The sequence below is a fragment of the Cottoperca gobio genome, chromosome 4 (genome assembly GCF_900634415.1).
Source record: "Cottoperca gobio chromosome 4, fCotGob3.1, whole genome shotgun sequence".
NCBI classification, from domain to species: Eukaryota; Metazoa; Chordata; class Actinopteri; order Perciformes; family Bovichtidae; genus Cottoperca; species Cottoperca gobio.
In genome coordinates, this window is record NC_041358.1 from 9,146,594 (window position 1) to 9,160,382 (window position 13,789).

Consider the following 13,789-nt stretch of genomic DNA (forward strand, 5'->3'; position numbering starts at 1 on the left):
TTCAATCTTATCTATAAATTAATATGGAATTAAAAATCAAATGTTCAAATGAAAGGTGTGTGTGTGTGTGTGTGGTCCTGTCACAGCTACTGGCTGGTCCAGCAGTGGAGCTCTGCACCAGGCCTGTTTCCTGCAGGAGTCTCACATCTCCCGGCTGAATGGACAGTCAGACATCCAGGCCATGATGCTCTCGGACACTGTAAGAAAAGAAGAGGGTGAGAGACCACGGGGCTCCGGCAGGAGGGACTAAGGCCGCGTCGTCGTCAGGCTGACTGTCCTCCATAGGCTCCTGGAGGGGTCTTGGCTGGATCACCTGTCTTACCTGAACCTGGACAGACAGAGAGAGGGGAGGTGGGGGTCAGACTGGTCCAAGCTACACCCTTTGGACTGACGCAGTAGTGTAGGATAAATGTGCACGGTGACCACCGGCCAATGCTCATGTACACATTTAGAGGACTCACCTCCAGCTGGACATCCTCCTGCCTGGCCTGTGGTGGGGTAGAGGAAGAGGTGGAGGGCTGCGGGCTGGAGCTACGCTGTGACAGGACGGCAGCATCCCCACGGAGTCTTCTCTCAGGAGGCTCCTCAGGGCCTCTGGAGCAGCTGTCCTCCCTCTGCCTCTTCCTGCTGTCAGCAACCTGTTAGAGAGATGAACAACGGGAGTAAGTAAAGGAGCAGGAAGTGCAAGTCAACAGACTGACTAACTTGATGCATGACTTGTAATTGTTTTACGCAAAGTTTAAAAAATATATTTAATCAGCTCTGATATTTTATTAGTGCCCCCTGGTGGACAATCAAGGGCGAGCCTTTCCCACAGTAATAATAACAGAAATCAGACTTGTAACACTCCAGCACACACTCCACACTTCTCATCATACAACCAATCCCACGGGTCTCTCAGCGAGCGGCGACACATTGAACTTACTCATCACTTAGTGTAAAGCGCGTACCGAGGCGCAACCAAAATGCACGGCAGCGCGATACTTCTTCATCCAGGCAGCGCGTGAAGGCCTGCAGGGGAACAAACAATCAGTGGGTCAGCGTCCTGCAGTACAAACAGCCAGAGGAACTGAAGACAGAAGTTACTGCAGCTTCCAGGAGAGGGACACCTCTGGCTGTCATGGCAACACTGGAGAGGAGGAAGTCAAACTGGCAGGATATTTGAGGATGCAGCTGAACATCCTGTGCAGACAGGCAGTCGTGTCCTGAGAAATGCTTGGACCGCAGGGTGGCATACAGGAAGGTCCTTTAATGTCCTCACTTGATTCTTGATGATGACAGTGCCGACTTTCTATTACAATAACTATGCCGCACTACTAAACAGTTTAACTTTGACATTACAGCAGTTTAAAGCTGTGCCAACATATTACAAAAAGCATTTCTGTATCTGCTGCTCTTACTATTTATTTTAAACTAATTCAATACTTTTTCATTTTAACACAATGCATGGCCTAAGTGTCCGCTGAAAATACAATGATGCTATAAATCAGTAAAATATAGATTTGTGTTCATGGCCTAAGCACTCACTTAAAAGATTACGATACAAATGTAAATGTGTAAATCTAAATTAAGATGTAACAAACACAACAGGCAGAAATTATCAAACATTGTAACTTGCCATGTCATGGTTGAGCTAGTGTCACAAACATGACATGACAGTTGCAGTGTTTTACAAATATCAGTTATCAAAGCACTACACACTAAAGATGCAGTTCACAATAAGCACACACTCCTAACAGGTCTAACATGATATACACTTTTTACTTTGAGCATCACAGACAACACAAAGCAAGTGCCAGCTTACCTGGAGGGTGTCGGTGCTCTGTGGGCTCCTGCTGGGCTCTCTCCTCTGGTAGTTGTGGTCCAGGAGGTGAGACGGCACGTCAGACATCTGTAATGATGAACATACAGTTTGGGAATGCACTCTACTCAATTCAACATAACTATATTTAACTTAACATTGAATAACTGTGTTACACTAAGCTGCCAGTAGAAAATATCACTTAAAAATGGTCTTGTGCAATATACAATATTGTATTTTCTCAAAGAGATTTGACAAGTAAACACTGTGACAAACTGTTTGAGGAAAGAAGTAACGAAGACGAATCTCACGTTAGTTATTTACAGCAACGACTTTACTGTGATATTACATATTTAATACTTTCTTATATTTGACTTAAACAACTTATATTTTACTTAAACAACTTATATTTGACTTAAACTTATATTTTACTTAAACAACACTGAATGAAAGTCAGGTAGATGACTGTGGGGATTTGATGCCCCAATGCATCACATATAACGGCCTGAAAAAAAGTATTTAAAAGATATTAAACTTGTTATATTCTTACATTTTCCACGATAAATCGGTAGAATAGTTGTTCTGGGTTCAGATGAGATCCTTTCTTCAGGTGTAACTGGCTCAGTTTTATAGAAATCGTCGAGTGAAAGTTTCTCGTCCAAAGTCTCAGAGTGAAATTATGATTTTGGAATGTTTTGAATATATATGGAGTCCATAACGTCAAACGTCAGATCCAACTGGCCTGATCAATATCAGTATTGATGTTGTATATTTACATTATTATGTAATTATTCCCTCCTGGTTCAGCAACACTATTATATTGTACAGACACAATGTATAGCCTACACTTGTTTTTGTATTGACATCCCCTCTATAGACAGCTCGGCTTTATTACTTCACTTTATTTAAACTTCGGTCAACAGATAGTCTCAGTCTCAATTTATAGAAGTAAGTATACATGTAAATAAGTTTAGTGTTAAAACGTTGTTAAGTTACTAGACAATGTTGATGAGTGGTTAACAGCCATATTGTCAATTTATTTCTAAATATATGCGTCACAGAGAAAGTAGTCCCCCTGGTTTGACTGATAGTTCACCTGCTTAGTGAACACATTAAGTTAACACGGTGTGCTACATGACTGTTAGCTAGCATACTTTATGTCACTAACGTTACCTGGACAAATTGGGTAAAAGGAGGTCAAACTTCACGTGCACGCAGGTGGTACTAAAGAGGATGAAGAGACTGAAAAGAGGACGAGAAAGGAAAAGAGCTACGTTTGAGTTTGACTGCTGCCTGTTGGTTAACTACAGAAAACGTGACAAACACACAATTATAAGATAATATTGTACACTGAGTGACGAGGGGGAAAAGTGTGCGCAGGAGTCGAACTAGGATTTGTGAGGAGGGACTATTTCTTCAGTAGAAAGTAGTTCCAAAAAAACATGCAGAGGGAGAAGTAAGAACATTTTAATTTATTATAACGTATTTATTTAGGAAACATCCTCTTTGTTACCTTAAACGTTGAGGTTCAAAGTTCATTCTAGACTTTAGTCCACAGAATGATCTCTTCAAAATCCGATTACAAACTGTTCTGGACAAAAATGATAATTCACACCAGTGGTCATTTTTGAGACTTTAATGTTGCTGCTTTTAAAACAACAATGAAATGATTAGTTACTACACTAGAGTAAATAACTGATATTGAAATAAATGTAATTCTGGGTCAATTGGTCACGTTTTTGAGGATGTAATGATTTACATTTGCCACTAGATGGAACTGTTTAGCCAAATTGATAAGCCAAATGTTTTCTCAGTAATATAGATGAAGGTGTCCATAGGTCTCACACTCTTTATTTGCAACCACTAAAGATATATGTATATTGTTATGCACATATGGCAGTGCGTGGTGAGTAGTCTACTGAGGGTGAGGGCCACACAATCCTAGGAAAGAGAGGATGCAAATAACATCATAGTCCAGATGAAAATGCTCACTATACTGCAGTGTGGTTGTCCATGTTTTGGTCAAGGAACAACATATTTGGATTGATGAGTTGAAGTTGCTCTTGCTGTATTTAAGGATACATTCACGTTCTGGTTTCTTAACTGAGGGGGGTTGATTATCAGTGAAATCACTGAGTGATACCAGCAGCACTGCTTGTCAGGTTGTTTGTGTAGATTGTACACTATGTGAAGGCCTGTGATCCATACAGTATTTGACCTTTTTCAACAAAGAGCAATCAAGTAAAATCCCAGCTCAGCTCTGTGTTCTGCAACATTGAACACCTAATGTATCCCATGTGTAAAACACAGCACTCTTCTCTCTGAGCACTGCTCCAGAGGTGAGACTGAATTTATTCAATGGCTCTGCAGTTTTTATTTTGTGAGGCACATGATTATTTTTACTCAGTTCCTCAGGGAACCCTACTAGGCTGTGTTTCCTGAGAAATGAGTCAAAATAACAAGAATGCATTTAATCTGATTCAGGCTACATACTGTATCTAGCCTTTTTAAGTAATGATTTCCCCCTGCGGCAACTTCACTCCGAATAAGAAGTTGATTTGCATTGGAAACATGCAAAACAATCCTACATAACTACCTGACAGTTTTCTGTTTCTCTTTCCTGAAAACATCTTTAAAGACTTTAAAACACTGCATTTAATGGCTTGTTAAAATAACAGCTTTTGCAGTAAAGCCCCTGTGGCCTGTTTCACTGCACAGACCGATGTAATGTTGCCTCAATTAACAGCCTGTCTGTCAGATTGTCTGTCTGTACATCCCGCCAAGCCCATCCTGTTTAGAAGTCTTTCTTTTGACAGCCTCCTCCCATAAAGGAGGCCCTGTCTGGGCTTTGAGAGGCTGCGATAGACCCCTAGATGACAGATGGATGGATGGATGGGGTATGGGCAGAGGGGCCTGTAAATTGGATGTACACAGCATACCCTTTATTTCTTGAGACTCGCTGTCTTTTGGTCAGTCATGAGTGAACAAAAAACAAATGTCAAAGTCAGGCAGGAGTACTTGGCCTGTGAGAGACAGGAGCAATTACTGTCTGAGAAAGAGAGGCAGACGGGACGTGAGGAGCAGGATTGGAAGAATAAAGGAAAAGAAGGAAACCCCAAGGGACTTCTGACTCTTCCTCTGGATCTGAGCCAGGGGAAAACAAAGGACGCAACACAGACATAAAATGTAAGCTTAAAATAAATTCTGTAACGTTCCTTAACATTCTTGCCTTGGATTAATAACTGTAAAGAAATAAGATTGTTGATTGCCTTTATCCCATGCCTGCAGCAGGTTTGATTCTACTTTTTCTTCATCTTTTAAAAAAAAACTTTATTTTGTGACAGCAGTGCCATCTTCGTAGTTAAATTCATTAAACTTAAACTCTAGTTCATAACGTCTATGTAGATATAAGCAGTCATCTCCACACACACACACACACACACACACACACACACACACACACACACACACACACACACACACACACACACACACACACACACACACACACACACAGATAACAGCTACATCATGTAATAGCAGACACATGTAACTACTTTGCATCACATTTTGAATGCACTGGCAAGACAGAAATTTCTCTTTTTCTCCATCTTTTAGTTTGGTCAAGTTTGCATTTGTTCTTCCTTCACTTATAGTAGCAGAAGGGGGACATTTCAAACATTTACATATCAATTTTGATTTCTCTGCACGCTGTTAACTATTTTCAAGCACTCTCAATCACAGCACAGGATGTTCTGGTGCTACAACTGACTCATTTATTGATCATTGGCACAATAAATATACTTAAGACCAGTTTTATGACCCGTCTTTAAAGTTTGTATTTACTCATGATTAGTTCCATTTCAGTGAGGGCTACTATCTGTTAGTGCAGCATGAAACAAGCACTGACGTCGTGGTTACTCCACGTGCACTGATTAACGGTGGTCTGCTATATGATTTTAAAGAACTCCTGACAACTGATAAAAAAACAACAGGTATTTTCTGTTAATATGGCATTTCACTTTGGCATGTAAAGGTTAGACTGCTCCTAATACTATGATGGTGTAACTACAGAAGTTACATTTCACTGTGTTCTGTGTACATGTGTGACAATAAAAAGAGGATTTGTTGGGGGCAAAAACCATACAGTTCTGCACGCCGGGCTCCCTAAACAGTCTTCAATTGCATAAATTGGGTATGACTGGACATCTGAGACTCTTGTTGATTTAATGAGCCAAATTGTATTCATGTGTGATAATGTTAGTCCCCATCGTAGCCATTTCAATGTGGTGAGAACATGTTTTTTAAAACTTGACCTCACTGCACAAAATGAGCTGCTGTGACCTGGAAGATAATCACAGCCTCATGAAACTTTACAACCACAAACTAGAGACTAACATTCAGAGGATGTACGACTTCCCTGTGTATTGACAATAAGGGGGCTTCTGAGCAGTTTCCAGAACAGAAGTGCTCGCCATCCAATCACTGAGAAATGCAAATCTTGCCAATGTCAAAATGTTTATTTGGTGTTGCTATAATCCTCGAGTGGTCAAAATTGTATTGTATTGTACACAATTTAAGAGACATGACAGAGCCTTATACTTCCATCATAACGATCTAAGCCCTTGTTCACTCACACTTTCAACTTTTTGATTTGTACCTAAACAAAAAACAATATTTATTACAGATTTATGACTACAACTTGACACAGTGCTGTATCTCAAATTAATCTTCAGGTTCCCAGTTTTCAGATGATGTACTCCCTGTCCCCACCCCTCTAAAGAAGTTAACAACATGCTAATCGCATGCTAACAAGTACAAACTGTGGAGTTTGTGCTGTTTTCTTGTTTATTGCACCAATTGAAAATGATTGACAAGGCTTGGTAGAACACTTGCAGCATTTTGCATTTTGGTTGTTGCAGCTTTAATGATTAGATTGTGGTATTAGTGTCTTGAAGAAGCTGTATTGAGGCTATGTGGTGCTAGATTGGCTCTCAGGTTGTCTCTCTCACATACGCACACACACATAGGGCCATAATTATTCCTCATACTAATCAATAAATCTAAGAAGAACTTCATCCTGCCAGCCGGCAGTGACTAATGGCAGACTGCGGAGGGTCGAGAGAGCTGTCTGCATATGAGAGAGGGTGACAAACCATGCATAGGTGTGTGGGTGGTGTTCTGGGTGATGCTGGTACCTGTAGTGGGCACAAATAAAGATAATTTTTAGTAGCTTTCCCAGAAGCTACATCCATAATTTCTATGTACCGTTTGTAATCCTTTAGCCTAAAACTGTCATAACTGAAATCCCACTCAACAGTAATAGTAACCTGTATGAAATGGATCTACACCCAATGACGAACAGTGCTTGTGAAGAAACCTGTTTTTGAAAGCTGGAATCACAGACACTTGCAATATTGAAGCCTTAAAAAGGAGCAGCAAGAACTATGATTCATGAAACTTGAGCAGGGACAGTCTGAGGAGCCACGTTTGGGTTATCCATAAATAATTTGACTTACAGCGCCACACCGGGTCAATTAGTGGAATGTTTTTAAATGCCAAAAAGCAAAAAGCATGAAACCACCAAAAGCCGATTGCAGGAGCTGTTTAGTATGCAATTAGGAGCTAATTGCGTACAAACTTTACAGAGGTCAACACGAAAACAAATGGCAGTAAATCAAAACGGTCAAAAATGGCGTCCCATTTCTTGAAGAGCGCATTATGAATTGTTTAGGACTCGAAACTCAAAGCTTTGGACTTGAGACTTACAAAACACTGACTTGGTCCCATCGCTGGTCATTACCGAGACATCCGTAAGTGTTAAAGGTGCAGCCTGACTTAGTAAATCACTAGTTTTAAACTTGCTAGCAGTCGTCGAAAGGTCATCTGCTCGCTGAGAATGTCACAGGAAGGTTTATCCGCCTCTTCATCTGTGTTTCCAGTCATCCAGTAATCATTACAATGCTGTTCCAATCTCCGCATCAGTTTGACATTCACCTGCTCATCTGGTGTTTCACCTCGGTGAGCTGGCTTCCTTCGCTGGGCGGCAGACAGCATGTGGCGAGGGGAGGGGGGGGGGCAGCGTTACGATGCTGGCTGCCTCATCACATGTACTAAATATACATTGCATTGCCTCAGATACGTCCTCACACTCAGTATGGGGCCTATATCTCGCAATCACGAAGAACATCTAATTATTTATGTTCACGCCGCTCTGAAAGCGACTCATTGAAGAGCTCGTTGACTTTGTTCGCTCTGTCTGATCGCTAAGCTAAATTGCCTTTCAGATTTCTCTCTGCTTGGTATAAATATCAGTATGACATGAATATAAACATATTGTTTAGCATAGATAAGAATGTACTGACAAAGTATCGCTCAGGGCCAATCCAAGTGTTTTTCGGGCATTTAAGATCTTTTTCTTACAAAACACATTTCTGCGCTGCAGTCTGTGGGTGGAAAGTCGCAGGTCTGTTGCACTTCTGACCACAGACACGTTTCCACCGCTCTTTGCACTCACACATTGATGTTTTAGTTTCCATGCTCATTAAGTGAATCCAATTTCTGAGGGATTTAACTGTAATCCCTGAACAATATGATCAAATCCCTTTTGAAGTTTTACCCTATATTCAGTTTCACACAGAAACACGTGACAGAAGCTAGAAATGCTCCAACTGCACTTTCACTACGACTTTCAAGAGATTTTTAAATCCTTCGGGGTCCATCGGGGCCGAGGGGATAGTGTCATGCTTAACAACGAACTCCACTGATTTGACACATGCAGTTCAGTTTGCTTGGCTCTCTGATGATGTTATTGGGATTATCTGGGTCTGTGTAACAAACTTTACTTGTTGTGAAGGGTCCTCAAAAGATGCTTTTGTGAGTTGCATGATGGGAAATGAAGGATCCGGTGTTTCTGAAGCTTGACCATGCTAGGGACTTAAAGTCAGGACATCTAAGCCTCTGCTTGCCTTTTGCAAACCTCTCCACTTTGTGGGAGTCCATCTCTAAATCTCTGGAGTATCCTCTTTACATGTCTGCTCTGCTCTACAATCTTCACTTTTACACTAAATAGTTAACACCTCATGTGAGTTTTGTTGCGTTTGAGGCAACTGTGAGTTTTAGTAACTTCCTCTGAAACTGTTGAACTGTGTTTACTGCAAAACTTGAAAATGACGTTTATGAATCTGGGGAAATTTCTGCAAATTAGCAAAGAAACTCATATTGGGAAATGTAATACAGAAAGTTGTTTAAACAATGATAGACTTCTTCCAGCCTGCTAACTGCCACCACACTTATGATTTACTATGCATAGAAGCCTAGATTCCTTTGTAGAGAATGAATAAATGCATCATGTTTGAATTATTAAACAGTGACAAGACCTGTGTGTCTTAACTGATTGGCTGTTTACACCACTGATGTGGAAGTCGGGTAAATAAACACCCTCATCATGCAGTCGTCTCTCCATTCTTGGATTCTTCCTCCGTCTTATTCCTGACGGGCTCATCTCGACACAGCAACAACCACGAGGCCGGCGACACTCGGAGACGCCAAGAGGAAGACCAGGATATCCATGAATTAGGACAAACACAGATACATTAAACATCAGAGCAGCTTCCTCTCTTGAATTCCCGCCATCGCTCAGTGTTTGGTCCTCTAAATAACAGACGATCTATCAAACAGAGACAGAACACACACAAGAGCCCGACTATACTGAAGTCACAGATTCAGAAGAAACTGACAAAGACATCAACGTCGTCAAAACAGGAAGTGTGCTGGCAGGGCCGAGTGGGAGGCTGGCTCCCGCCGTCACAGGAACGAGATGAAAGACATTAAAGACGGGATATTCCCAGAATAAATGAAGAGAGGCGTTTTCTACACAGAGAAAAATAAGTCTCAGAAATCTTTAAAGAAAGTCACACAACGACAAAACAAGAAGAAGTCATGATTAGGTCTATTTTTCATTTAAAAAGATTACAGTCATTACAGGAGTTATTACATCCCCACTTAAAAAAAAAAAAAGATACATTAGGAAATTAAAACAAACATAGAAAATCATTGATTCACTTTGATTTTTGTAGCATATTTTCAACACATAAAAAAATTTAAAAGATTTAATTTGCAGCAGTTTTTAAAGATATAAATCAATAAAAAGTCCCAGGTTTGCTTTAGCAGTCTATTTGTGGCTTGTTTTATAAAAGCATTCATGTGCAGCATTTATCCTCCTTCATTTATCAGAGTTACAGGAATTATGTCGACCGGCTTCACAAAGACAAACACAAAAGATTCAACATTATAAACAATAGAAAGAAACATCGTTTTATTTTTATTTTATCAAATTAATTAAAGGCAACTAAATAACACACATTGCCATAACTAGATTCTATGACTGAATATCAAAATAAATCATTTTCCTTCATTTGTTAGAGCAAAACCCAATTTGCATATTCACAGATAATGTAAAAAAGAGCGATATAATATATCCATAAAATATACAGCACTGTTCCTTCATGAGAAAATACAATAGAAATCTACTAGTGGCTTTAAAGGACGCATGGTAACTGGATAAAGCTTTGATTGTTTTAAAAATGCATTCAGCTCATTCATTCTGTTTAGCAGTTCTACCCCTCGAACGTTGACTTTGATTGTTGCACATTTAGTCATTAATATTTGATGTTATGAAAAATACAAAAATAATTTGAAAGCACATTTTCTGGGGCTTTAAGATACGTTCAATTAGTAATAACACAAAGGAAACATAACAAAAGTATGTCCTATTTTTATTTATTAGGTTTTGGTCTAAGTCTTTGTGATTATCAGCACCACATCATTTAGTTTAGGTTTCTACTTCTGGTTGCTTTAGTGTATTTCTTTAAATAATATTATCCCCACTCTGCTCCTCAAATCACTCAAACATGACAATTGGAAAATTGTTTCCACAAACAGGCACAATCCAGTTTTCTATTAAAACATTTTTTAGGAGAAACACATACATCGTAAAACTGTCCACACAAAAGTCTGAGGAATTGGGAAAATCCTGTTTTGTAATTGTGGTTTGTGGGGGATACCAGCTATTTTGTTACAGTTCTAAAATAAGTCGGGACATTTAGTAGTTTGTTACACAAAGTCATAGAGACAAAGCTTCCTTTCTCTAACAGAGTTCAGCCACATTCCTCTCATTCTGCAGGACCTGACCGCAACTACAGCTGGCTTTTTGTATGTCTCGGTGTCTTCTGGGAATTTGTTGCTGTTTTTGTTTAAGTCAGGAAGTCCCTGCACGGACACAGTGGTCACTTATAGAGGCCACTACAGGATATCACAGAACAACGGGTTATTTTTAGGGTCGAGATTTGAGATCTGCAAGCTTGCTTTACATGCGTGTTCCATAAATTGAATTTAGCACAGACGTACGGAACAGACGCTCAGATAACAGTGTTATAAAAATACATAATTCCACTGATTGAGATAAAACAACCAATGGTCCTGCTCCGCCTACAGCGACACATTGACACAGTTGAAGCAGACTTCCAGTTAACGTCAGCTGAACACACCTGACTGTCAATGTGAGTTCAAATAGTTTCAAATGCTTTGACTTTGGTTTTAACTTTTTCATTAAGTGAAAAAAAGATTCTTCTGTATGAAATATTGCTTCTCTTTTCACTCAATGACAAAAAACAACTTGTCCGACTGAGCCTCTAATTTCCATCTTTGGTCTGTCGCCTAAATATCTGCTTGAACAAAATACACCTCTTTCATGTCTCTCTGTTGACAGCTCATTATCTTCTCTGTCTTTTGCTCAAAAACAACTTTTCACCAGCCCGCCCTCCACATGCCGCCTGTCCATCCTTTCATCCTGACTCTTTGTCAGGTTATGGGGCGTAATAAGAGTCTACTTTCAGTTCAGAAGACAATTTATGTCAGCAGAAAGGAAGCCTGGAAGCCAATCTCGTCTTGGACCAGAGATGCGCTCATTTAAATAAACTGAATCTGGTCCCACAAACTGCCCAATTTCTTTTCTTCCAATATTTGCTCATTAAAGATAAGCTTATTTATAATGGTGCATAGGGCAACAATAAAAAAGAATCACAATATCTGGAGTTAATAGGTAAAGTTTTATCATTTGTTATTATGATAAATTATCACCACAAAATACAAACATTTCTTTAGAATTATTATCTGTATTTTGCATTCATTTTATGTCCTGGCAGCTGTTTCGTGCTGCAGAAGGCACTGTTGTCATATCATGTTTATGCTGGAGTCCAAAACTATTTATCATTATATGTCTTGTATGGATTTGGCAGAGTGTTTATATAGTCTGCTCTTTTTTCTTAAAAATAAATAAATCTAAAAGAAAAGAAAAGCGACGTATTGATCGGGTATACTGATCAATGTTCTTACGTGCTTGGAGCTTTAAAAAAAAGTCCCTTTCAGGGACACAATCTGTGACATTGGCCGGAGTAGGAGGGGACGAGTTCTAAAACTCATACTGGACCAAAAATGGGTAAAAAATGATTGAACATGGATGAAGTCACGGTACGGGTCAAAAGGCTTCCAGTCCTGACAAACTCCAGCGGAAACTGCTGCGAGACATTTGGTATCGACTGAACTGAAAGTAAAGAAATCTCTCCATCTCTAACACATCCACATTCCTTCTGCCTCTCCCTCTTGTTTCCTACCAAGTCTGCATTCAGTTTTCAAGACATGTCCATACAGGAAATACTATTACACTGATGGCAATTCTGCTAGAACTTCTCCTATATATATATATATATATATATATATATATATATATCTCCTGTTGTATTGAATGTAAATGATATTGCTCTATAACAATATATAGTTGCAGTTTGTAATTGGTTTCATTGTAGCAGCTTTTGTAGAATTTGCACTTACAGTGTGACCATCACCTGGTTTTAAAAATGAATGGCATGCTAACATAATAACTTATTGCGGATAAGTACTAATCCATACATTCTTTAAAAGTAATAACGTTTGACATTTTCATGAAGAAAATATGTCCGTATGAAGTATGAAACATTTTCTGCCCATTTAAAGGGATATTTCATTACAATGATACATTACGTCATTATTACATTATCTGGTATTACTGCACTCCTAAAGCTGACGTGACATGTTATAAAACTTGGAGGACCTATAACACGATAAGTACACCGAGATAAAATTATATTCCTTAATAGCTATGTGTTTTATAGTTGAAATGTTAAATGATGTATTATCTCCGCACCATGATGAACCTCACCTGCGATACTTTTTCTCTCTTGCTACGTATTCATCACCTGGTGCTGGTCAGCATTGTGTGCATATCATCAGGAAGAAGCTGGTTGTGTATGTCCGTTGTTGTATCACCAGGACATCTAAACCCATCCACACATCGTGCCAAAGGCCCCTTCCATTCCTGGGAGCACTTGTTCCCTTTTCCTAAAGCAAACCCTGGTGCAGGGAGAGTTATGTATTCAAAAGTGGCAGTGAATATTGTATCCGCAGTACTCATCATCAGTCTGTTTGATTTACCTCTTGAGCCTCATTAGTTGAAATGAAGAGCAAAAGTTGAAAACTTTTGGAGACATACTGAACTGGTATCTGGCTCTGCTTGTCACTCAAACGACAGCAGGTCCAGGTGGGGCTCGGAGTCTTCAGCGCTCACCCCGCTGCCTTTACTGCAGGGGGCGCCGTTCCCCAGCAGGACTTCCTCGCCCAGGCTGATGCGGCAGGAAGTTTTCCCCGAGCGGGGTGTGGAGGCCAGCCGGGAGTCCTGCCCTGACACCTTCTGCCAGACGTCGCAGTGCTTCGCTCTGGGCTCCAGCGGGGGAGGATCTTTGTTGATGAGGTCTGGCACAGAGAGCTGCAGCTGATGTTCCTCATAGCCTCCTTCAGTGCTCCCGTTTTCCACATCATCTTCTTCTCCACCTGTCACTCCATCAACTTTGCCGTTTGTTCCTGTTGTCTCCCAACAATCAGCATTAACGTTCT

The 13,789-nt window shown here is 40.1% G+C and overlaps 1 protein-coding gene across 4 annotated transcripts in view; it reads right to left on the reverse strand.

Moving 5' to 3' along the window:
• Positions 1-9,805: 9,805 nt before the first annotated feature.
• Positions 9,806-13,789, reverse strand: part of LOC115006858 (carboxyl-terminal PDZ ligand of neuronal nitric oxide synthase protein-like) — a 165,333-nt gene continuing 161,349 nt past the window's right edge. For all 4 annotated transcript variants that reach the window (XM_029429433.1, XM_029429431.1, XM_029429430.1 and 1 more), the window contains one exon: positions 9,806-13,789. This exon is cut by the window's right edge and continues 272 nt beyond it. In XM_029429433.1, coding sequence (XP_029285293.1) covers positions 13,413-13,789 — 377 coding nt within the window. In that variant the 3' untranslated portion in view covers positions 9,806-13,412.